This window comes from Peromyscus leucopus, chromosome 18, assembly GCF_004664715.2.
Source record: "Peromyscus leucopus breed LL Stock chromosome 18, UCI_PerLeu_2.1, whole genome shotgun sequence".
Lineage (NCBI taxonomy): Eukaryota > Metazoa > Chordata > Mammalia > Rodentia > Cricetidae > Peromyscus > Peromyscus leucopus.
Genome location: NC_051078.1, coordinates 8,229,166 through 8,256,031, shown reverse-complemented (window position 1 = coordinate 8,256,031; position 26,866 = coordinate 8,229,166). Strand labels below are relative to the sequence as shown.

Here is a 26,866-nt window from a genome sequence, read left to right as displayed (position 1 = left end):
GGACGGCTTGACCACGTGCATGGTCACCAGGTGTTTGGGATGGTCTGCACTTGGCTGTGCTGGGGGGCGGTCTTTCACTCCACCCCTTGGCATTCCTTTTAAAAAGCCCTTTAGTAGAGACAGAAGGGGCCGGTGGGTTTTGACTCAGGCCCTCCCGAGGCTATTCTGTGTTTCTGTCTCTCTCCTCTATATTTCTATCTACACATTCCTCATTGATCCCTGCTCAAGAGTACCCTGGGAGAATTAGAGGGAGCCGGTCTCCCTCAGTTTTTAATTGAAATAGAACTACACCATCACTTCCCGCCTTCTCCTCTCCCACAAAGGGTAAAAGGGCCAGCCAAAGAAACACACCCTGACCCTGAAACCAGAGCCAAAGAAACACACCCTGCCCCTGACCAACTCAGCACAAAACCAACCAATCCCTGAGCGTAAAAACCAACCAATCCCTGAGCATGGAATCCAGCCAATAGCTGAGCGTTTCCAAGTCCAGGGACTGAAATCTGACCAATTCCCACCCTGAAAATCTTCACCGCAGAAAAGCTCCGCCCCTAAGAAACGCTCTCTACGCCCTGAACCTGATCAGTTTGAAGCTGTCTTTTTCTACCCTGGCAGAGGCAGCCGTTCTCCTGGATTCCTCACTTCCGATAAATCTCTGGAATGAAGTTTGGGGTAACGACTTCGCTGGCGTGGAGCAAAGCAGAGAGGTAACAATTTAGCTGGAGCAGGAGCAGAACTGCTACATTTCTGACCCGGAAACTCCTTGGCAGAGCGGAGCTACAATGGCTCTCCCCAGAGAGCAGGAGAAGAGCTACATTCCTGAGGGAAAACCACCCCCCACCAGAACAGAGCTGTAAGGTATTGCCTGGCTTGGGACAGCCAGGATACTTCTCCCTCCAGAGCTGGTACACTCACCCCCCAGCCCCGCCCCTACCCTCTCTTGAACCTCTAGAGATACCACACTATATCCTCAGGCGTGAAGCTGTGATGAACTTATGCAAATCTCATCTATAAAAGGAAAACTTAATTTGACGGTAGTTAAGTTTCCTCCATATCTAATCCTTCTCCTCCTACTGAACGAGAATTTCTTTCTTTTTCACCTTTCTGGTCATAGGTTTTGAATGAACACTAAGTAGCCTTTACAATAAGCCGCCACTAACCCGGAGATTTGTGTCTCATTTCTTCCCTGCTCTAAAAAAGTGCTTCATGGGGTGACAATAAATACTTGGTGAGTAAATGAAGTGCCTCCCTGGTAGAGCCTTTGATTGAATTAGGCATTCATTATCATTTCACTGGTTACCACGATGTACAGCCTTAGCCCAGTGAGTTGCATGGATGTCCCCAGATACCACACTAAGGACACCTATTCACACCTCTGCTTGTACAGAGATCCCATCGAGTAGGTTTGAGATAGATCTGGTCTTGGGACGTTGTAAAGTAGATTCATGCTTAAAACCTTCTGAAAAATCTATTCCATGAGAAGAGCCTGTATTTGTAAAACATCTTGAAATATTTTACTTTTTCACAGAATATTGCTTCATTCATTTATATAGTAGAAGATAAGAACATGAAAATTTTGGTGTTTTGTAAGTCCAGTTGTGAGATTAGTAGTTCTCTCTCAGCACAAGCTCAGAAGGCATTTGATAACGACTAGACTATTATTGGTTAGGACAACCTCAGGGAGTTGTCACTCTGGCCTCTAGTGGACAGAGCACAGGGATGTCGTTACATACTCCACAGTGTACATGCCAACTTCTACAACAGAATATTACTGAACTAACACATATATACATGTATGTGTTTTATGCATAATGAGAAACACTTTTAAGTATCAGAACTCCACTGATTAATATCTTAAAATTCTGAATTTTTGAAGTCTTGGAATCATGTATCATCTTTAAGTTTTACTTTTTATATAATCTTAAATTATTTTCTCAGGCCCTCACAAATTGCATTTATATATCTTAAACTAGTTTTTGAACGTTTACAACTTACTTAAACTCCCATATCCTCAGATCGGTTTTTTTTTTTTTTCCCACCCAATCATTTCTCATGAGACCGAAATGGTTGCTTTCTGAGAACAGTCGTTGCAAAGCAAGTTTCTTTAAATAAATAGTAAAAAGTTACATTGAAACCTGTTTTTGTATCTGTTTCTCTCACCAGCGGACCTAATGGCTCTAGAAGCAGCAAGGCCTGATTTCCATATCTGAAACGATTGGATCAGGCAGCTGCTACTAAACTGATGAAGCCACAGTTAGCCGTCAACACGGACCAGAGACCTGAGAAGAATAAATCTGAATAGGAAGTATAAACCAAATGGCCTCGGTATTGATTAAAATGACAGAGACTTACCAGCTACCTGGATGATAATTCTAGGCTCCTCCTAGTCCATCTCGGTGATCTTGATGGAAGCCAAGTGGTTTCAGTCTTCAGTGGTCACACCAGACAGCATTAACTCATTAACTGCCACACGGGGCAGAACTGGCCTTCAGCTGACAGACCCAGAAGATCCAAGAGTTTCTGTGGTTGAGGAGCCTGGGAGACTGGCCTACCTTGGCAAGACAAAGAGAGGCAGTCAATTCTCTAGTGTCCCGCTTGTCTATAGGTTAGGCAGTGTATTGCTTTGCTGTTCTGCCCTCATTGGCTCTCTTAGCCCAGCTACCTCACTTCCTCTTCCTACACAGCTCTGTCACTTTCTGTCTGTCTGTACAGACCTCTAGGACTCTATGGTTGGTACTGGGATTAAAGGTGTGTGCCACCACTTTTGGCTCTGTTCCCTAGCGTGGCCTCGAACACATAGAACCCTGTCTCCTGAGTGACAGGATTAAGGGCGTGTGCTACCGCTGCCAGACTTTTGTGTTTACTTAGAATGGCTTGCTACTTCTTCTGATCTCCAGGCAAACTTTATTTATTAAAGCACAGATAAAATATCACCACAGATGTTTCACGTTTCTGTTGCCTGGAATGCCTCCCTCCCTTCCTTCTGACTTTGGTACACTGCGGAAGTGTGAAACTATGAGGCAAATAGACATTCTCCCACTTGATTCAGCCAGGAGCTTTGCCGCAATGTCAAGGAGACTGCAGTTTCTAATCTGTTTTTCCGGACTGCAATACCCAGTCTTTTGGCAGATAATGCTGATTCCCCAGAGTTTATTACTTTTAACACTCAGAGATAAAACTGAATGTGTTCATCAAGTGATGAGAATATATACATTGTGGACTGGCCATACGCACCTAATCAATATATACATTAGCTCAGAGTTAAGACTTTTGTGAGAGCACATAGCATCCACTCAGGCACTTTTCAATTATAGCATTACAGTAATCATCATGTTGCACAATAGAGCTGTTGAATTCATTGATCCTATCGAACTGTAATTTTGTAGCCATTGGTAGCCATCTATCCTTATAACTCTCACATCCAACGTCAGTCCTAGTAGATAGTACTCTATGTTAATTCTTATTTTTATTTCATGTGTGCTTGTCTGCAGGTGTCGATGGAGGATAGTAGAGTGTGTTAGGGCCTATGGAAAAATACTTAGTGATGGTTGAATGCCTGACGTGGATGCTGGGTACTAAACTCAGCTTGTATGAAAGAGGAGTAGGCACTCTTAACCACCGAGGCAACTCTCCAGTCCCTAATGTGGGCTAAAGACAATGAAAAAAGTTAGTAAAGGTGGACTTGCTCATCTTGGTAGAACCGAATCTGAGTACGGTATTTATCTGAAGACTGCGCATGCTAATGAGAGGTCACGGACAGCTTGCGAGACTCATTTCTCTCCTTCTATCAGGTGCTTCCTGGGGACTGAATTTAGGTCATCTGGCTTGGCAGCAAGCACCTTTACCCACTCAATCACCTTGCCAGCTCTGAGTAAAATTCTACCATCTCTTTTATCTTATACATAGTAATAGCCAAACAGGAGAACATCTGGTCTGTTATATAACACAGTGGATGAAGGCACCTTGGCAAACACTATAAATATACACACTTATGAGCACACTCTTAGTATTAGATATGATTAACCTTTATTATTCATAAAAAATGAACTTTCTAAAATACTAGTAAATTTCCACTTTAGCTCTGTTTTGAAGTGCTGGTACCACTGAAGTAACATTTTTCTTCTTTGAATTTTTTCTTGTAAAGTTAGAGTCTTCTCCTTTTCTAAAATAGCAGGAAGCTCCTTCCAGTTCTTGATGAAGATAAAGGGAGCATCCATGGCTTTGAGTAACTGCAGAGGTGCCCTGTGGTGAGTGGATGTGTTTCCACAGTAGCCAGCTGTCATTACATCCTCTACTACAGGAACGGAGCCAAAGGAGCAGGCCTCATATATCCTATAACATTCCGTGTTCACTCCTACAGGACACAATGTGAGGTCACTCTGAAGTAAAGCATCTTGGTAATTCTTAAGACTTTCATTTGTCTCCTGAGGCTGCCACCTAGAAAATTAAACAAACAACAAAGAAATCGCTGTAGGGTTTTACTTTCCTATGGCATCTTTTCTGAAGGAAACCTTTTAATGTCAATTGTCAAAATTGTGAACAAATACAGAGATGATAAATGTAAGAGACACTGAAAACATTGGACCAAATATATTTCTTAAAACTTTTAAAGAATCGGGGGATGTGTATATAGCCCAGTTGGTAGCATTCAGACCTAGTACTGATCATCATCCATCCAAAAACTGGGTATGGTTGTAGACACCAGTAATCATAGGAGTTGGTAGGTGTAGGAAGAATTACGAGTTCAGAGTCATCCTGGCCTATACAATAAGTTTGATGCCAGCCTGTGCTACATGAGACTGCCTAAAACAATTTAAAAAAAAAAAAAGAATTTGAATGTTTTATTGTTATATATTTAAAATATCTGGTGATCAATTTTTGAGTGGGTAGTATTCATCCAACCTGTATTTCCCAAGTGCTGGGTTCTTTCCTCCTTGTCTTATCCTGTGTAGCAGTCTAGTAGTGGACATTAAGTCTTTGAGTTAAAGTCGGGACATTTTCTAGAAAGTCTGAAGATCTGTGAGGAAAATTAAAGCAGAGAAGAAGAGAGGGTCTGAAGCAGCAGGGTGGCATTCTCAAGCAGACTAGAGAACGTTTCATTGCTGAGCGCTCAGAACCCAAGAGCTGGATGCGGACAGGCAGGCTATGCAGATGTGGAGAAGGATGTAGAAGAGACCAGGCTGAAGGTCGTGAGACCGCATGTGCCCACCACTGCATCTGCACCGCATGCCAGCAAGTTTTCTCTCACGATTGGGGTACCCTGGTGTGGCCAGCTGGGGGTTCCCCAATTATGCATAATTCATAACACGTGTAGAAGCTAAGTAAGAACTCACTTAGAAGCCAAGCATTTTGTTCTGTTTGTATTTTCTTAGTGAAATAAGCATGGGTTTTAAAGTCGGGGGGACTGAGGAGGAGGTGTTGAGAATTTAGGACAGAGAAGGTATAAAACAACCTTCAAAGAGGGAGGGAGGATACATTAGGAGGAAGTTGGGCAAGTGTGGAGTTCTTCAGCTTCCAAACTGTGCAAATTCATGCAGGAGCGTAAGTGCAGGTATGGGGTGGGCAGGTGAGACCAGCAGGGGGGGTTTCCTAGATGAGGGTGGCCACATGAGGTTTTTTTTTTTTAAGGCTTTTATATTTCCTTATTGCCCCATTGTCTCCCTTCTGTAAAACTACTCGTGATTTTACTCCTTAAAAGGGACACAAGCGATAGACTCGGGGCTCCTTTCTTTAACCGGTGCACCCCAATAGAAATCAAGCTTGCTTCAAATTTGGCTTCAGTTGTGGTAGCAGTCTTATTCTTGCCATCGGGATTAACGTTTTCTGAAGAGCCCCATGACATTCAGACCAACCACCCAAATTCTAAACCCTGACCTTCGCTTTGGAACTCCAGGGGCCTGGGGGCTGCCTCAGGAGGCACATGTCTTGAGATGTTCCAAGGTTCCGAGGCTGCCTTCAGTTCAAGGATTACTGGGGTGAATGTTCCTGCAGAGAAAAGCAGCAAGCATCCACGGAGGCCTCCTGGTGAGTCATAATCTGGTTCTGTTTTGTGGGATCCCTATCTGGGATGGGGGTGCATCCCAATATTCTCTGGCCCAGGGCAAAAAGCGAGACGTCCCCCTGCCCACCTGAGGGTCTTAGTCTGGTTTCATGTCCCGTTTGTCTTGTCATGGTTTTGGCTTCATTTTTACGGTCCTCTTTCTCCCTCCTGTACTTTCTGTGGTCATCCGTTTATCTGGACTTGGGGCGACTGAACTGATGGATAGTATGGGTAATAAGACTAGCAAGCCTAACTAACAGCCCTCTAACCTGTGTTCTTAAGACTTGACAAACTTTACTCTACTACAGTTACAGAGGATTATGATTATCCTATCATCAAGAGTCTCTTCTGAATGTTCTGTGAAACTGATTGGCCCACATCTGGGGTCGACTAGTGCTCCCAGGGTACTTTTGATTCTCAGATAGCCTGGGTAATGGTTACTGTCACCCTTGGTAAGTCTCACCACCCAGATCAGATTGGACACATCTTGTCTTGGGTTGAAGCGACTTTAAGGAATTAGGGTGGCAAGCCCAAGGCTCATTGCTGCAGAGGCTGGCATGAGACTGAAGAACTGGGGTTTCGGGAGGGCAGGACAGAATGGTCGGGAAGCAGCAGGGGCACAGAGGGTACTACTTGACCTCTAGCTCAACGCAATGAGAACCATTTTATTCGCATTATTCCTCTGGCAGGCCTTTCCTCTTTTATACCACCCTCACTCATCCCCTCATACCAGCCCGTCATCCTGCCTTATGACCTTTGCTCCTCCCTCTACATGGACACTGCTGTCCCATGCCAGCACGAGGCGGACCCTGCACCTCTTCAGGCCTGTGTTTCATGTAGCCCTCTACTGGTGCTCTCCTGGGCCATCTGAAAACCAATGCTTCCTTCTTCACACCCAGTCCTCTTCTGCTTAACTCTTTGCTTACATGGCATTATCATCTTCTGACACACGCTACATTTCACTTGTCTCCTCCAATGAACACTTAAGTGCAATGGGCCTGTGTGTTGTTTTTGTTGACATTATCATGATACAATGGTTTCTGGCATATGAGAGTTGTTTGGCAACTGTTGGGTGATGAATTTAATATAGTTACATTAACAGTAATGACATCCATCTAGAAGGCGATTTCTGTCACAATTAAAAATAAATCTCTAGATCGAGAAGCATATCTTTTAGGCGTTTGTTCCCTGGCCCTCTGCTTTGTATTCCATGTGTTTATTTAAAAGCAAAAGAAATGATCGCAAAATGACTTCTGTTACTTTATCAACACCTCCTGGATTACCATGTAGAAGATGAGAGAGAAGCCAGTTTCTCAGCTTTAGTTACCACTGTAGCTTCTGACAGGACAGTAGACTAAGTGGAGTTACCAGTGATTCTCAAAGTGACACTCAGATTGGAGAGCAACAGGAGGAAGCACACCAATATAGAACTTACTGTTCTCTTGCAGAAACCCAACAAAGTTTGTCACTTCCATCTTGTTTCAAAATGTTCAGGAGTGTCTGTCTTGATGAATTTGCATAGGCGGTTCCTAAAAAATTACATATGTAGGGCCTCTCATCATGAAGCATGGACCAGCTGGCTTCAGCCACAGGAAACTTCCTGTATCTATAAAAACAAGCTATGAATTATTGTAGGTAGGATCATCCCACAGCCTGGCTTGTTAGGTTATGTATAGTAAGGACATTTAAAACATGATTTCTAAACACACTGTCCACCACAGATGTAAAATCATCATTTATCCATTAAAAAGAAAATATACTGTTACAGTCATGAGCTCTGACAAGCTAACTCCAAGGAGTTTGCAAGTATATTATGACAAACAACAAATAAAATCTGTATACACCAAGGAGGCTGACTACAAGTAATGTGGGTCACTGACTGCAAGTGACTACGCTGTACAGACCATTATTGCATTTGGGGGTCACATAATTCTTTGTTTAGAAGAGTCCTGTACACTGTGCCATGTTTAACAACATCCCTAGTGTGGTGGTTTGAATGTAATTGGCCCCAATAAGTTCATAGGGAATGGCACTATTAGGAGGTGTGGCATGGTTGGAGGAAGTGTGTCTCAGTTTACTTCCTGCTGCCTGTGGATCAAGATGTGGAACTCTCAGCTACCTCTCCAGCACCACATCTGCCTGCATGCCACCATGCTTTCCACCTTGACAATAATGGGCTGAACCTCTGAACTATAAGCCAGCCCCAATTAAATGGTTTCCTTTATAAAGGTTGCTGTGGTCATGGTGTCTCTTCCCAGGACTGAACAATGACTAAGACATCTGGGATCTACCCAATTTGATGGCAGTTGTGACAATTTCCTCCTGTTTAGTTGAGACAACCAAAAGTTTCCAGTTGGTACTGCATCTTTCCTCATTGGGGACAAGACGGATCTGGCAATACCAGAATTACTATGTTTCTATCTTCTATTATACAAATAGGTGATGTCATACAAAGTGGAAAAAGTAGTATTTTTATAAATATAGGCTCTTCTCAAGGAATAGATTTTTCTGAAGGTCTTAAGGGTGGGTATACTTAACAAGTCTTTGAAGTTTTAAGACTGGTCTTAGCCCAAACCTATTCAGCTGAAATGTTGTACATGTCAGGGTGGGAATGTGCCAATGGTATTTCTCTGGTGACATCTGTGTAGCTAAATAGAGCTAAGCCTGAGGGTACAAATGGTGGTAACCAGTGACATAATGAATGTCTGATTTAAGACTACTGGTGAGATGATTCATTTACTCAACAAATAATTAAGTACCTACAGTGTATAAGCACTACTTTAAAATTTATTTTTCATTTCTGTGTATAGGCATATGCCTGCTCATCTCCATGTGTAGCCATGTGACCACAGAGTTCAGAAAAGGGTGTCAGATTCCTTGGAAATACAATCATACACAGTTGTAAGCTATACCATGTTGGTGCTGGGAACTGAACCTGGGTCCCCTACAAGAGCAGGAGTGTTCTTAACTGCTGGGCTATTGCTGTAGCTCTTCACGTACACTTTTAGAGCAGGGAAGAAAATTCCTGCCCTCAGAAAGTTTATATATTAGAAGGAGCCTGGCTTAAAGTTTGCTTACTATTAAAAACCTATCTATAAAAAGTTTAAAAAATGTTTTCCAAATTTTTAACCTGGGGAATGATTACATATTAAGAACTTAAATTATCATTGAATTAACCTTTGCTTTTATAGTTGACATTTATATAAAGTCAGCAAATCACAACCCAAGGGTAAATGTATTCTTTATATGAAAATATTACAACAAAAGTATTTGTTTTCACTAGAAATTATGGTTCTGTGTTCATTCTCTGTTAAACATCTCTTTAGGACTCTAATAAGCTTAAAAATTGATCCTATATTCATTTGAAAACAAAAAAGTACTCATCAGTTCTCCTCAGAGGAGGGTAAAATACTCTCCAAACAACAACAACAACAACAACTGCTCACTATTGTCACTGAGGCACGAGGCCACACTCATTTGGACTGTAGGAAAGATGGCCCCTGGCCTCATCCTCTGTAAGCCCAGCACCGTTTAAAACACCCTGTTCCTGATTGAGAAATCAGACTTTGGGGTCTAGAGACGCACAATCTTATCTCGTACTTACGTTGCTACACCTAAAGGCCACTGGAGAACGTCCACACCGTTAATCCAGGGGCTGTCATAGGTTAGGAAGAGCAGGTCCACAAAGCCTCCGTTTCTTCTGAGGAACCGCACGATCCAGTCATTGTCACAGTACTCATTTCCAAGCAAGACAACAGCCAGATGCCTCAGCTTCTGGGTTCGCATGAGATTCTGTGCGTAAAGTAACCACTGGGTGGCATGGACGATCTTTGCCTTTTCTCTTCCATTTAAAACCAGGACCACGTTGTCCACATGTATGGAGAAGTAGCCTGGAAGTACTGCTGGGCCAGTGATGAAACTGTAGAAAACAACGCACCACAAACAAGAGATAAACAAAACTGAACAGAGGAAAATTTCAATCAATTTACATAAAATCCAGAATGAGATCTAATTCATACTCTCTTTAGAGATGAAATTTGTATAATACAAATTCTTCTGAATAAGTCTAGGACAGGGCTACAGATCAATAGAAAGCATTGGATGTAAAATTCAACTACTATATGAAAATGATTGTGTGGGATTCTCATGTCTTCACTGAAGGCAAGGTATCAAAATATAATGTAAAGGAAAACATATCAAGTTTCAGGATATGCTTAACACACAATTAAAATGATTTGTGTACATGTGTGTGCACGCACGCATGCATGCACACACGCATGCATGCATGCATGCATGCATGTGCACCAAGGTGTGTGTGCAGGCCAGAGGACAAATTGCAGGAGCTGGCTCTCTCCTGCCACCATGCAGGTCTTGGGGTTGAACTCAGGTTGTCTGGCTTTGAGGCAACCATTTTTACCATCGTCCCAGCCCTTAAAGTATAATTTTATGTAACTATGAAAGTACATATTGAAAAAAATAATACTTATACGCTTCTATCAGCAGAAATGTAAAACTCTGAGAGAGAACAGACACCAGATTCTTAACAGCAATTCTCTCTGAAGAACGAAGAATAAAGGACTAGGAAACAAAGAAAGGTCTTCTTTCATTGGAAACATTTCTTTGAAAAGGAAAGTGAAATAAAAAGAATTCATGACAGCTGAAATATGTTGTGAGTGGTTAGCATGTGGGAATACGCTGTAGTTCTTTGTTTGAATACAGTTTTTAAAAGGTTTTCATAAGAGGAATAAACATGCTCCACCGTCAAAACTCGCACTGTCCTATGTTGCCCCAAACAATCACTGCCACGGAAGTATTTTGAACTTTAGTGGAAGTGCGAAGAAATGAGCAGCTGGGAAACAGTGAGTGTGCACAACTGTCTGGGAAGCACGGAGGAGGATGAGGATGAGGAGCGCAGGGGGAGAGGAAGGAAAGGAAGGCAGTCCTGGGAAGGGCAGTCCTGGAAGACAAAGATGGTGTGCACAGATGTGGGACTAGGAGAGATCACCTCACAGCGTGCTCAGCGCAGGTAAAGGCTCTGTCACCCGAGAACGCCGGGGCTCGGAGTTAAGGGAGGTAAGTCTGGATGGCCTTGCTTTTCCTCGAGTTTCTGCTCCTCCTCCTGAGTGCGGGAAGAAAGCGTGCCACGGCTCCCTGTGTGCGTGGTGTTGGGAAGCAAGCCTGGAGTCTGTGCGCTTTAGGAAAGCCTTCCACTAATGAGCTGCATCTCCAGCTCCTTGCTACTGCATTTCCAACATGAGATTATAAAGACTGCTGAATTTTCCTACTACATATTAACATTATAAAATAAAGCTTTTGTATGGCTTAGTATAATATACAGGTTGAATGCTATGTTTTAGTTAACTAAGGTTATCACTGAAGTGTCTATCGTGAAAACTCATTAATGTCCTCAGAATAATTGTATCTAAAGAGCTCATGTGTAGAATTCTAAAAGGTAATCTACTCTTTTAGGTAAGTGAGCATATGAGTAAGCATCACAACTTACAATTTTCAATATATTTTTCACACTGCTTGCCTCAATCGAAAAATGTCTTCAAGCCGGGCAGCAGTGGCACACACCTTTAATCCCGGCACTCGGGAGGTAGAGTCAGGTGGATCTCTGTGAGTTCGAGGCCAGCCTGGTCTACAGAGCGAGATCCAGGACAGGCACCAAAACTACACAGAGAAACCGTGTCTCAGAAAACCAAAAAAAAAAAAAATAAATAAATAAATAAAATAAAAGAAAAGAAAAAAGAAAAATGTCTTCAGAGTAAATACTTCAATTTAGAGAGCCCAGAGAAATCATTTAAATCATTAGTATCTACATAACTTGATCGAGCTTACAACTTGCAATTCCATGAGTTTGTTAATTTTGGATAAATTATATACTACTCTTCATTGTTTAATAAGATATTTTAAATTTTTGTTACAGCACTTGAACGCACAGTTCTCTAAGAGGAAATAGCACTGTTTTTTGATGCTAACATAAAATCTCATATAAAAATTTCAGAAGGGTAAACTGGGGTTTAGCCTTTCTTGAGAATTAACAGTGTCTACTTTAATCCCCTTTCTATCACTGTGGTAATAGCACATAACTGTAAGCTTAAGGATGCTACTTATGCACATAATAAACATTCACTTTTTTTTTTTTGGTACTGGCAACTGAACCTTGAGAGCCTTGCACATTCTAGAACAGCCTTCCTACCACCGAGGTCCATGTCCAGTCACACATTTACTTTCAAACAGTGAAATCGAAATACTGTAACGCTTAGGAATATACACATGATCTACAAAGAGCAACAAGTATAAGTATCTGTTTACTCCTTAAGCATCACTCCTCTGAGAGGATTCGTGAAATGATGGGTCAGGAAGCTCAGTGCTCGCCTTGCAAGCCGGAGGACGGAAGTGCAATTCCTTGCACCACCGTGAAAAGCTACATATAGCACAGAGATAGGTGTAGCCCTGGGTCTCACTGTCCAGCCGGCCTATCCTAATCATTGAACTCCCACGAGAAACCGTTTCCCCCAAAAATCAACTGGCAGTAGTTACTACTGGGGGAGGGAGGGAGGGAGAGAGAGGGAGGGAGGGAGGAAGAGAGAGAGAGAGAGAGACAGAGAGAGAGAGAGAGAGAGAGACAGAGAGAGAGAGAGAGACAGAGAGAGACTGACTGAGAGAGCCATTTTTCTTCAGGGATTTGGGCCCTGAGAAGCTACCCATGCTCCAGCAGATTGTCTCATGTACAGGCATCACTAAATGGACTCAGTGGGTATTGAATTAGAGAGAGTGAGAGCAAGAGAATGAGAGAGACAGACAGACAAAGACTGAGACAGAGAGAGTGCACATGTGGACGCATGTGCACATGAAGTCAGGAGGGGAGAGTGGTGGAGCTGTAGAGAAGGAACTGGAAGGTGGGCAATGCAGGCTGGCTGGGGGGCAAACACATTACATTCGCGTACTAACATTAAATAAAACATTACTGAAAACACACAGGCCTACAGCTCCTCATAAGGAATGCCCACGGTTGGCCTGCCTTCCACTCGGAACCACCCTCCTCCTAAGGAACACGGCTAGAAAACACAGCCAAGTGCAATAAACCTGCCAAGTGTTGTAAAGTCGGCAACCACGGCAGCGGTGAAGGTTCAAATGAACCTAAGTCAAGGAGAGCTTCTCCTCTCTTGTTTATGTGGAAAAAGACTGGATTTGCAATAAACCCCAGAATCTCTTGTTGACACCCACCCCAACAACAGAACTGTCACAAGAAATAGACACGTAAAAACAACTCATGTTTACCCCAGTAAAAACCAAAATGGAAATAGCACTTTCATATCAAAATTACAATTTTTCTAGTTAAAGTCATGTTAATTCTATTTAACAATTAAGAAATTATATAGTGATAGGTAAATTAAATGAAAGTAAAACCCCTAAATGTCTAGGCAATGAATTCATTTTACAGAATCTAAAAATCAGAATAGAAAGAGTTCTCAATTTTGCAAAAACTGGGAATCTAGATCATTAAACATATCATAGTAGATATGACATAAAATGTTTTAATAAATAAAAGTTGGATTCTATCTGAATATTACAAGGCTAATATATCTATTAATGAAAAGAAAATAATGAAAGTAATACTTGTTTACATGTTAGTCCTCCTAGGCAAAGAACATTAAATATTCATTTACCAGTCAAGTGTATAAAATACAGAATATGAAGTTTTCCAAATCATCAGCTAAAAACAAAACAGAAATAAGACTCCCCCAAATTTATTTCATTTTTTTTTTCAGTAGTGGGGACAGAACCCAAGGCCTTGCACACGGCAGGCAAGTACCAATGTACCTCAGTGGTACAATCCTCCCTCCCAAATTATTTTGTAATGTCCAATTTAATAAGAAAATGTTTAATGAAGCTTGAACTATGAACACATAGCCACAAGATTTATTTCTGTATTTTTCCCAAGCTGAAATGGAAGTGATGTACAAAAGTCTATTTCCCTCTAGGAGTTACATCAATCATCATGTAGTAGCACAAGGTTAATGCTGTCTAACTGATACCTGTAATGTGTTCTTCCTACAATTGAATATCCTCCCCTCCACTGAGCAGTCACATCAGCGGGATCAAGAGTGCCTTCAAATATGTGTTCCCAGAGATACAAGCCTGGTAACAAAGGAAGAAAACAGAAACATCTGCTGCCTTATCCAGTTTAGCATGTCCAAGAAATGTATCTTTTGTTTCTTGCTATTTTGACTATGAGCCTAGAAGTTTCCTGCTGTCGTCTGCTGGCGAGCAGTGCTACCAAGCAAAACCTCAGGCAATATGGCAACTAACTGTACAAGGGACAGACTTCAGTGGCTGTATGTGTTAAAAGTGGGTTGCAGTGAAGACAACAGAATCTTTTATTTTACACTGAGGAACCCCTAATGTCACTGAACCCTTACTGACCATCATATTTTGAAAAAAAAAATGTATATTACAAACTAAATTACTGTCCTTTTTAGAATTAACTTAATATTGTAACTGGAGGGACTAAACATTTTGCGCTGAGGCCAGAGGAGCTCATCAGTATACCACACATTCAGGATGTCAAGGGGATGTTGCCTCCCCATTTCATCAGACATCCCTGAATGCACGATCCCCTCATAGACAAATGGCAGCTCATCCTTTCTCCTTAGGACAACCACGACGCTTGGTCTGGGTGTCATCCGAATGAAAGCTCTTAGAGTGGACAAGGTCAGCAGCACTCACGAGGTAACGTTAGCATACAACACCTTTGAGAACACTGTGTCAGTTACACTGACAGACGTATTCTGTTCCACTCCCATTATGCCATGTTACTAAAGTCACCCTAACCACCAGTTTTAGAATTTGGGCAATCAGATTAAGCTTCCAAATGTGTCAGGCTGAATAATTCCCTCCTTCTCCATGCCCATTATCTTCATCTCTAGAACTTGTGAATATTATCTTACACAGCAAAAGAGTGTCTCAGTGTGACTAAGGTGCTGAGACGGTGAGCATTCCAGAGACATGTGAAACGCTCCCCTTGAAAAGGCAGAAAGTAAAGTTGAAGTGTTTTGAATCATGAAATACAGTAGTTCACTATAGCAGCCATGGAAAACTATGTGTTCTGGGAGCAGGACATGGTATCAAGTGAGGTGCTACTGTAGCAAAGAGTTAAAAGTGTGGAAGTGGCCAGGTGGCAGTGGTAATGCACACCTTTAATCCCAGAGCCAGGCGGATCTCTGTGAGTTTGAGGCTAGCCTGGTCTACAGAGCGAGATCCAGGACAGGCTCCAAAACTACCCAGAGAAACCCTGTCCCGAAAAAACAAAAACAAAACAAAACAAGAAAGTGTGGAGGTGGCTTTGAAATAGGGACATGGGGGTGGCTGGAAGAATTTGGAAGAGAATGATTTTGAACCAAGTCTACACTAGAACATGCTTTAAACAGAGAGCACAGAGAAATGCAGATGCTCAGAGTTCATTTCATGAGGAAGACTCAGGTGAGAGTGAGGAACACAGGAGAGAAAAACGACACTGTCTGATGAACACGCAGACTGTCACACGCTGACTGCTGGCGGAACGTGCGTCTCAAAGGGACACTGAGCGTGTAAGGAGACGAGGACTGTGATACTAGAAACGAGGAAAGGGGACCTGTGTGCACAAGGGTCACAGACTTAGCCGAACTGTGTCCCGTGTATGTGTGAAATGGAACTTGTAAGTGATGAACTCGGGCATTGCTCTGAAGAGATTTCTAAGCAAAGTATTGACTGCCTGGTTTTGTTCTTCTTTTATGATTACAGTAAAATACAGGAGGAAAGAGCGACTGAGGGATGAAATGTCAAGCAACAAGATAACAGGATTTGATAATGGGAACGTTCTGGACTATTCAGATTTTAAAAGAGATGAAAAAGCCACATTTCCTGTCAGAAAACCATGCTGTGGAGAAGCCGAAGATGTGGTGGCTGTAATTAACTTTCTGTTAGTGCCTCAAACGAAATTAAAATAGTCACCAGCACAAGAGGCTGTTGGAAGAGATAATGCATGTGACTTGTGGATCTCCTCAGCCACCTTAGCAGATGCCAGAAATCGAGACGAGACTATCCAGGAAAGATGTGTCGGGGAGTTCTATTCCTAATAGAGTGAATTCTTGTGACAAAGCACAAGAGACCTCCGAAGTTTTAGAGAACGCTGTGTTATTAGGAGTCCTGCCACCTAGATCAGCTGTGACAGAGAGGCTGAAACGAATGAGTCCATTTTGGCTCAAAAATTTCACCAGCAGGGAAGGCTGATACATCGACTGAGCTGCTAACACACGATGCTCCTCACGCAGATGGAAGGACGGCTCCCAAGGCGGAGCTGAGGGGACAGAGGACAAAGCCGTGCCGGAGATCACCCGAGGCAGAAAAATCTCATGGGATTTCCCTCAGTTTCCAATGTGTTTGCACCAAGGACTCCTTTTTACACACACGTTCCCCTTTTAATGGGAATTCTGTAACTGGTCTGTTATGACCACATGGGGTAGATGCTGATGATGAAAGAAGTGGTTGATAAAGGGCCGCTATGATGCTTACTGGACCAAATAAAGTCTAAAGACATGAAAACCCACTCCCATCTAAAATTTAAAGTAGAATGAGAACATGGAGACTTACAGGAAGAAATCAGTACTTAATTTAAAATTCAACAACAACAACAACAACAGAAAAACCACCACAACCTCCACCACCAGAAAAATCCCTCCAGACTATGAAGATTGAGTCATTACAAATCCAGGTATAGCAGGAATCTTCCAGATGTCGTTTTGGTAACTCATCATAAACAAACTTATGAAATACCACAAGTCAGGTGCGAGGGATTATTATTATTATTATTATTATTACCCTTTTGTCGTCTTGTACTTACTTCCAACTACATCTCTCACCTTATGTTCAGTCCAACTCATGTTCAAATGAGCCTCTTCTACAGAAGGTGTTTGCAGGAGTAAGAGGGACTATGTAAAATGAGGAAACGCCAGTCAAAGGGCCTAAGGTTTCATTAATATAGACTGGATTAACTCTGGAGATCTAAGGTACAATATTATGATTGTACTTATTAATGCTATACCGTATACTTGCTGTTTCTGAGAGATTAAATTTTAAATGTTCTCACCAAAAATAAATGTTATATGATGGATAGCCTGCTGACAATTTCACAATGCAAATGTTAATCACCCTATCAGTATCGTACACTATAAATATATACAATATATATATATATAAAATCTCAATCACGGAGGGCCTTACTCTCTTATCTGAGCGAAATGTATATCCTAGAACACTAGACTCCTGATAAGGCAGCTCTTTGAACAAGGTTATTGTTTATTTATTTTTGGTGCTGGGATTGAACTGAGGTCAGCATTGTACATGTTAAGAGTTTAATTAACTATATACTGTATCCCCTCACTGGACACAGTGAACATATTAAAAACCAAGGAAGGCTTGCAATGAAGAACCTTGTTGAACACTGCCCTGTTTAGCATTTCCTAAACTTGTCTGCTCACTAAGGAGAGGGCCCACATATTACACATATATATCAAGTGACCATTAACTACAGATGAATGAAAATTCAGTGAGCACATGAGTTACAATATAATGATGCTACACAATCTACTTTGTATCTACTCACAAATGTAAATAACCAATATGGGAGCATTTGCATACTTGTTACCTAAGGGGAAAGACAAATGAAATTCTGACAAAAGGTGAAAGAACGTATTTTCATTAAACGATGAAATAAATACTCTAGTCAATTCAATACCTCTACAGTCCACATTTTACATTACCTATGTATGTTTTTTCCTCTTTGCATTAACTTACCAATAGCAGCTTTGCCCCAAATTTGGACCCTGTGCTCTATTTTTTCTTTTGTGGATTTGTTTAATATTTGCAGGTTAGTTTTAACTCTGTGTTGCTGCTCATTTTTTTCATCTTCTTCCCAAGGATTCCACTCTTCACTCTCCAGAGCTGACCGTTCTGTTTTAAAGAGAGTGACTGCGTTTACCACTGAGAAATAATAACAGCTGGTACAAAGTCAAGTCATTTGAGTGAGATGCTAGAGGGGACTAGTTTCACCTTCAAGTTTCAGAGACAAACAATCGAACTTGAGGCATACGATTGAAAAAAAAAAAGGAAAATAAAAGAAACCAACATTTTACTGAACATCTCTGTTAAAGATTTAAAAACTTTTAACGTGAGCTAGAACAAGTATGTCTTCCCCACAAACCTTTAGAAACACCTGCAGAACACATATCAAGCTACACGTTTTAGTTCTGGAACTGTTCACCGGTTTTATATAAGGAAGCTACTAGTAAAAACCTTAACTTTAGCACGCCGTCTCCACCAGTGTCATAACACAACTGGGCAAAAATTCTGAGCAGGGGTGGGGTGGAAAAGGATTGCCATTCCCAAACATGTCAAAATACCAGATGGGACTCGGAGCTGGAAATAGAAAGCACGGCCTTCTGAAGCCTCATGATTAGAAAGGACCGTGCTTAACATGGGTCGAGATGCCTTAAACCGGGCGGTGATCTGCGGCTCGCCCGCGGCATTCCTGCAAACCTCCGGCCTTGGAGGCGTAGCGAGGGTCTACTCCAGGATTTAAAGGCGTGCACGCCTCCAGCCTCCGGGTGGCGACCGGGCAGGGAGCTGGACCGGGGTGAGAAAAGCCTCCGAGCCGAACCCAGAGCCGGCTCCAGAGGCGGAGGGGGAGGCTCGCACCGAGGCCCGAGCGATCCCAGGGCGAGCCCGGGGGCGCGCGTGGCTCGCCCGCCGCCCCAGCCCCCGCCGCCTCTGCCCTACCTCGGCCGAGCCTCTCCTTGGCCTGCGCCGCCGCCGCCGCCGCTTTCCTGGAGCCCCGAGAGGTCGCGGCGGGCGCACGGCGGTGGCGCCCGAAGAAGACGTGGTAGGCGGCGTAGATGGAGAAGACGCAGTACAGGGCGACGAGAGCGAGCACAGCAGGCGGCGTCCGCGTCAGCCGCATCCCACTGCCGCTCCCCGGCCCGGCGTCCTCAGGAAAAGCCCCGGCTCGGGCCTGCGGCCCGGGTGTGGGCCAGCCCTGGCTGCACCGTTCAGGCCCCGCCCCCGGCTCCTTCGGCCCCGCCCTTCCTCAAGACAGACCGCCCGCCTGACGGCCCCTGAAACGCAGGCCTCCTCCCGGGGCGGTGTCCTGCAGGCCCCGCCTCCTCCTGGGGAAGCTCTGCGGCCCCGCAGGCCTGCAGGCCCCGCCTCCTCCCCTCTGCAGGCCCTCGCCTAAAGCCGTCAGCCCCCCCGCCTGCGCAGCCCGCTCCTTCAGGCCCGCCTCCTCCTGGAAGGGGCCTCCTCTCAGCCTCCTGCAGGCCCCGCTCCTACCCACAGCCTCGGCAGGCCCCGCCTCCTCTTCGTCCACCTGCCAGGGCCCGCCTCCACAGCCTCCTGCAGGCCCCGCCTCCTCCCGGGGCAGCCTCCTGCGGGCCCCGCCTCCTCCCCGGCCAGCCTCCTGCGGGCCCCGCCTCCTCCCGGCGCCCTCCTTGCAGGCCCCGCCACCTACCCACAGCCTCACTCAGGCCCCGCCTCCTCCTGGGCCAGCCTGCTGCAGGCTCCGCCTCCTACCCCCAGCCTCACTCAGGCCCCGCCTCCTCCTGGGGAAGCCTCTGCAGGCCCCGCCTACTACCCCCAGCCTCACTCAGGCCCCGCCTCCTCCGGGGCAGCCTCCTGCAGGCCCCGCCTCCTCCTGGGCCAGCCTCCTGCAGGCCCCGCCTCCTGTTCCACCGCCCCAGGTCACTAAGGACAGCTGTGAAATTAGGATACATCCACGCATGCCTGTGTGTATCTTTCCAGCCCCGTTAGTTATTTCCCAACTTACAGGGACACCACGCATCATTTTTGTTAGAATTGGCGGGGCGCTTTAGGTCTCCGAAGGCACAAGCTCTCGGCCCTTCCCTCTTGAGCTGCTCTTTTTCCTCCTCGGGTACCACAGACACAGGAGCTCTGATCTCATCCCACTTGGATGACCTGGAGCTGGTCCCTGAGAGCGCCTCCGACCCGCCTTGCTGGACAGTAGCCCTCACAACTTCCACTTCCACGTCCAGGAAGACGGAGTGCTGCAGGCATGCTGAAAAGAAAACTCTAGACAGGCCCGGCTGGCTTCTCCACTCAGTCCATTAGCGTTAGATCAGACCGCTTTAGTCCGATCATTTTTGCGTATGATCGTCCATCCCTCAATCATACCTTATCAATGAACGACATTAAAAAAAAATCTCCACAGGACAGGATTCTGCAGCGCTTGAGGGCGGCTTCCAGGAAGGTCCACAAAGTCACCCGTGTGCCTGGAGGATGGTGCACCTCTCCTGTACAGGGGTGGACGACAGGGATTCTTGTTCTCAACTTTCTTCAAAGTCCGCACCCCACCTAGGTCTTCAACTGGACGCCTCTCTTGCATCCCCTTAAAAATGAAACAGTAAAGGTAAGCGTTAGGTTACCCCAAGTTCTGCCAGGCACTCTAGCAAATCCACTGGGATGGGAACATGGAAATGCCTTTGTAGCTGGGTTTGCGGCTGGGTCTGGAGTACGGGCTGCCCTGGGGACTGAACCTTCAGCCTGTGAGTTTTAGTGTGATCACCACGCAGAACATGCCAGAACTTAGAGGACACCTCGCTGGTGTCCGTTGCAAACCATCCCTTGCTTGATGGCGGGGGACAAACCCCACACCTCCTGATACCCCACAACCAATGTGTGCTGAGCGTAGAGCGGGAGAGTTTGCGCTGTTTCCCTGGACACAATCAACGGGTGTGTAAAATGTGTATGTTAAGTTCGTTATACCCAGCAAGAGGGGGTTTTCTGCGTAGAATGCTGGTAAGTATAAGCGAAGACACTCTAGAAATTTATTGGCTTTGGAAAATAGCGAGCCAAACGTAATGCTTTCCTTAACCAAACCGGGACAGTAGATAACTTCTGATTAACAGTGGGCATCCACAGGCCTGTGAGATGGCCCAGCTAGTGAAAACAATCGTCCCACAAACCAGATCCCACCCTGGAAGAAAAGAAACAACTCCTGGAAAGTTGGCTCTGACCTCCACCCGCACACACGCGTGCGCGCGCGCGCGTAAGCCTACATGGCTGCACCCATAAAATACAAATTTAAAAAACGAAGGAAAAATAATGCCTATTCACTAGTCTGAAGTTTCTTTTCAATTGTCATTAGATCCTACTATTGTTTTATGTCAAGGTTGTTAGCATCCGCTGGCTGGACCAGATAACACTCCAGCTTTTTTAAAAAAATGTTCCTGGATTGTTGTTTGTTTTCTGCTCTTTTTTTTTTGGGGGGGGGGAGTGCCACCCAGCCCCCAAATAAATCACAAACGGAGACTTATTCTTAATTATGAATGCTCGGTCTTAGCTTGGCTTAGTTTCTAGCTAGCTTTACTTAACTTTAAAATTATTTCATCTACCTTTTGCCTGTGGCCTTTTCTCATTCTCTTCTGTAAATCCTACTTTCATTTTTACTCTGTGGCTTGCAGGTTATGTAGCTGGGTGGCTGGCCCCTGGAGTCCTTCTCTGGAGGACTGCTTCTTTCCTCTTTTTCCCTTTTCCAGATTTCTCCTTCTATTTATTCTCTCTGCCTGGCAGCCCCGCCTCTTTTTTCCTGCCTTGCTATTGGCCGTCCCGATCTTTATTAGATCATCAGGTGTTTTAGACAGGCACAGTAACACGGCTTCACAGAGTTCAACAAATGCAACATAAACAGAAGTAACACACCTTACAATAATACTCTGCTACACTGAATCAGGTTTGACAACATGGACAATGATGTCTGATGATGTCTAGCTCCTTCAAAATTTGATTGGGCTTTTCAGGAGTACTAGAACTACTCGTGGGGATCATTCCTTAGGAACACTGTCTTTATTTATTCATATTTATAATCTTTTTGAGTCTGGTTTTGGAAATTTCATTTTTTTAAGACTACATTTTAGTCCACTAGAGTTAAAATGATCAAGGGATGTCCTCCATCTCCTCTCCTCCTCTTCCTCCTCCTCCTCCTCCCCCAACCTCCACTTTCACATCACTCAGGTTTGCCTGAAAAATGCAAACTGGTGGAGGACGACTTCTTGCCTCCCCTTCCCAAGTTCGAGACTGCAGCTGTGTGCCACTGTACATGGGATCCTCTGGCTTCTCAAATTAGGTTTTCAAAATTTAGATTCAATTCGGGCACTTTATTATTTGTTCTTATCTCTCCTCTCAATATTTGGGTTTATATGTCTAAACCATTAGGTAATTATTACGTCGTGCATTGGTTTTTATTTATTTTGCTCTGTGTTTGCCTGTTTGCTATTCTCTCCTAATTTCGATTGGACAGTTGGCTTAATCTTTTCACCGCTCCTTCATCATAAGGAAAACCTAGAGATCCACCGTTTCCTCACTGGCAGTGGCCCATCGCGGCAATTAACGAGGCGATTCCACGTCGTTTATCCGGGAACTAAAAGAGGTTTATTTCAGGGGTAACTCACAGCCAACAAGGGGTCAGTGACAGGATCTAGGAGAGATGAGGTGCAGTCCAGCGTGGTTTTCTGGAGAGCTCTGACTTGGTCTGCAATCCAGCATCCAGGATCACGAGGAGCCAAGAGAGAGCAAGCACATGCAGCTCCCAGGACTTAAGGGGTCTCGTTTAGGCCACGCCCCAGGGGCAGGTCATAGGGGCAGTGAGTGCTTCGAGGTCAGAGCTAGAACAGCTACCCACTAGAGTGGCCACATTCTGAAAGTGCTGTTTTTGCTCTTGTCTTTTTTCCTTCCTTCCTTCCTTCCTTCCTTCCTTCCTTCCTTCCTTCCTTCCTTCCTTCCTTCCTTCCTCCTTCCCTCCCTCCCTCCCTCCCTCCCTTCCTTCCTTCCTTCCTCCTTCCTCTCTCTCTCTCTCTCTCTCTCTCCTTTTCTTTTCTTTTTTTTTGGCCTAGAAGAGGAAAATAGGAGAGATAGTATGTACTGTTTTAGTTACCACATGGTCAAGGTTTTGTGGTCAGGCTTTTTGTCAATGTGATGATTGAAATGGTGTTATATTTTTCATCTCCCCGGTTAATAGTGAAGATGGATAACCTTTAAACTGTAGCAATTCTCATTTCATTTAGTTTTCCGTTAAGTTTAGAATTTGCGGCATTTCCCTTAAAACCCTCTAGAGTTGCCGTGGAAGTTTTGTTACATTTAAAGAATAATTTGGGTGCTGATTGACTTGTTCATATGTGTTTGTTTCTGGAGACAGGGTTTCTCTGTGTAGCTCTGGCTGTCCTGGAACTCACTCTGTAGACCAGGGTGGCCTTGAATTCAGAGATCCTCCTGCCTCTGTCTTTCAAGCGATGGAATTAAAGGCGTGCGCCACCACACACACACAGCTGCTGATGGACTTTTTATAAAACCTTGAATCCTTTGTTTATGGACCTTTCTTAGGGTTTCTACTGCTTCAACGAAACACCATGATTAAAAGGCAAGTTGTGGAGGAAAGGTTTTATTTTTCTCACAGTTTCATATAACAGTCCATCATCAAAAGCAGTGAGGGTAGGAACTTATGCAAGGTGGGAACCCGGAAGCAGGAGCTGATGCAGAAGCCATGGAGGAGAGCTGCTTACTGGCTTGCACTTGTCGCATGCTCTGCTTATTTTCTTATAGAACCCAGGACCACCAGCCCAGGGGTGGCCCCAATCACCATACGCTGGGCCCTCTCCATCGATCACTAATTAAGAAAATGTCTTACAGCTTAATCTTAGGGAGGCATTTTCTCAATTAAGGCTTTCTCCCTTCAGATGACCCTAGCTTGTTTCAAGTTGACCTAAAACTAGCCAGGACAACCAGGGAACCTCAGGGATCCCCCTGCCTCTGCCTTTCCAGCACTGGGATTGCTGTGTCCTGGGACTAAACTTGGGATCCTCTGCTTCTCTTGGGAGCGCTTTACTGACGGAGCCATTTTGCAGGCTTGGGATCTTCCCGATATCTTTTGTTAAGCTGTTTATTTTCATGCGTATTTGACCTTTTTGTTTCAGTTTTGATTGTTTTGTCATATGAGTTTTCTTTAGTTAATTATTTTCTGTAGTCATGTCTGAGGAGCTCTGTCCGCTTCAGCAGCACAATAACCTTTTGTAAATGTTGTCAACAGGAGGGGGGCTTTTTAGTCTGTATCTCTCCAATGCCAAGTTCAAATTTAAATCACACATTAAATTATTTTTACCCATCCTCTTGGTAATAATAACTGGCATTTTGACCCGGGAGCAACCAAATTATTGATTTGCTACAATGCATTCTATTTTCCAGTACCTGTGGTGTTAGAGTATTTTAGTCTTGTTAGCATTTTTCCATCCTCCCAGAAGAATCTTTATGTACCTGTCCTCTTGGTTGATCTCATCTGTGGCATATAAGTTGCTCTGGCTAATACTTTTAAAACAGGACCAATCTATGGCACTTTGGGGCAGAGTTTTAGCAATGCTCTGTGATTCATGATTGCTGTGCTCAGGATGGCCACAGATGTGGTCCAACACAGAACTGTAAACTTACTCAAAACATTACAAGATTTTTTTTTTTTCGGAGGTGGCGGCAGCAGGGGTTGGGGGGGCAACTATATTGTAGGGCGTCGACTTTGTAGATAACAGCAGTTGTGCTTCCAGGAAAGGTTGCATGCGCCTGTTCCCTGCTAACTGTGTGGTTGATGATCAGGAACAGGATTCCTCTGTTGAAGAGCTGAGGTCAAATGTGATGATCAGAGTCAAAAAGAAACAAGCCTCACTTTTTGTAAGCCTCTAGAGCAGTGGTTCTCAACCTGTGGGTCGCAACCTCCTACCGGTCACAAGCTCTGGGCATCAAACGACCCTTTCACAGGGGTCACCTAAGACCATCGGAAATATCAGATATTTACATTACGATTCGTAACAGTAACAAAATTACAGTTATGAAGTAGCAACAAAAATAATGTTATGGTTGGGGAATCACCACAACATGAGGAACTGTATTAAAGGGTCACAGCATTAGGAAGGGTGAGGACCACTACTCTAAAGGTTTTACATTGTTTGTGACCCAGCATTGCTTAGCTGGCTCTGACTGATACAGTTATATTTGGAGAACCAACTGGCAAGAACCAAACAACTAATATCCTGAATATTAGTATAGCAAAATATACACACAATTTGGTGACACATGGGATTTAGGAGTCAAAAGAGTTGATCTGTAAATGTGTTTTGAGGATGTTAAAGATTGCCCCAGAGCAAACCATTTCATTTCCAAAAAACAGAATTCAGTGGCATCATCAAGATATGGAGTTAATATTGGCTCTCAAGGCCAACATTCAGTAATTGAGTTGCGTTTTATTTCGAAGACATTTGGAATCTGGAGAATGTTCTTAAACATCTGTGTAGGCAACAACTAGTTTTTTACCACCTCACATCTTCATCACTTATTTTAGCAATGTGGCACTAGGTTTGGGCAAACAGAGCTCTTCCTCAAATGAAACATCTTTATATGAAAATGACAATGTGTGTTCCCACCTCTGTAGGGCTAACAGCAGACTGCAAGACAGCAGACTCTGGTAGGTTCCTCTTGCTCATTGCCTGAAGTCGACCCTGAGCAGTTTTTGATTAATATTTAGTGACATAGGTCGTCCTACAAACAGGTATTATGTAGGTGTAAGATGGGTAACAGTCGACCTGGAGAAACGGTGTTCAAAGTATACGTTCCAACCTTACAGTTTAAATTTAAAAATCATAAATCCTGGGGTTTGGGGGAAAAATAAATAATCTTTGTAATTGATTTCGTGCTCTTTTCTTTGACACAGTAGCTTCTTAACAGAGCAAAAAAAAATTTACTAGAAGTAAACTATCTGAACATTCTTTATAAAGTTCGCAATCAAACAACACTGCCAGGATAGGTTATTCTAAAGGGCAGATGGGAAACTGCACTTATCTATAGTGAACAGAAGAGGGCACTGCAGGAAGACTTTTAAATATATCAACGCTACTTATGTAGCAGAGATTTCGGATATGTCCTAACATAAACGCTAACATTCTTTTAAAAATATATTACAGAAGTTGGCTGTTTTATGTATCTGTGAATTGATGGTGTTCTTTCTTTTAAAAATATATTACAAAAGTTGGGTGTTTTATGTATCTATGAATTGATGGTGTTCGTTTTGAGTTCAAAAAAAAGAAGTTTTACAAAGAGAATTTCTGGGTTTGTTATTAAAGATAACTGTTCATAAATGTGGCCCATCTTTTATGAGCAAGCTGTGTTTCCAGGTCACTTCAATTGAGGGTCAAAATGGAATCAAAGTGACAAGAAAAAAGAAAGATGTATCTGGGTTGGCGCATCAGCTGTGCGCTGGGGTGTGTCCCCTTCTTGCTGTTTCTGCTAAATGTCTCCTGTCCCATGAGGCTTGCAATTTACCTCCTCCTTTACCCTGGTTGGCTGTGGTAATGTCTTCCATGCGCCATCCCTGGTTACAACCCAGGAAAAGTACCGTTGCCCCTGGTTCTCTGAGATGTCTACACGGACGCTGCCTTGTCGCAGTGATATAGATGCTACTAACCAAGGTCACTTGTCACTTCCAGTTCTGCTGGTGTGACATGCACTGACTGTACAACATGTCACCACAGCTCTTCTGATGCCGATTCATTTTTCAACACAAACAAAGCTCTTTTATCTTATTTTTGAACAAGCCTCAAAATATGCCTGGTCTTGCCTGTCATCTAGAAGAAAGACGTTTGACAATCAAGTTTGGATCTGAAAAAAAAGTTAGGGCAGTTTGTCTTGCTAGAGATGGAGGGGACCTGTGTAGGTCTGAGATATTCTGTAGTTTGAGCTTGC

General features: G+C 43.8%; 1 protein-coding gene across 2 annotated transcripts; it reads right to left on the bottom strand.

Moving 5' to 3' along the window:
* Positions 1-4,000: 4,000 nt before the first annotated feature.
* On the bottom strand, positions 4,001-19,145 carry Rxylt1 (ribitol xylosyltransferase 1). 2 transcript variants are annotated; one of them, XM_028869592.2, is made up of 6 exons: positions 18,860-19,145; positions 17,879-18,034; positions 14,083-14,185; positions 9,642-9,956; positions 7,473-7,643; positions 4,001-4,434 (listed from the first exon to the last, which is right to left on the bottom strand). In XM_028869592.2, exons 1-6 carry the CDS (start codon positions 19,038-19,040, stop codon positions 4,017-4,019), a joined length of 1,344 nt encoding a protein of 447 aa, XP_028725425.1. In that variant the 5' UTR covers positions 19,041-19,145; the 3' UTR covers positions 4,001-4,016. The 2 variants fall into 2 exon arrangements, with proteins under 2 accessions (XP_028725425.1, XP_028725426.1); XM_028869593.2 differs by lacking the exons at positions 14,083-14,185; positions 18,860-19,145 and having other exon boundaries at positions 17,879-17,967.
* Between the last annotated feature and the right edge of the window lie 7,721 nt (positions 19,146-26,866).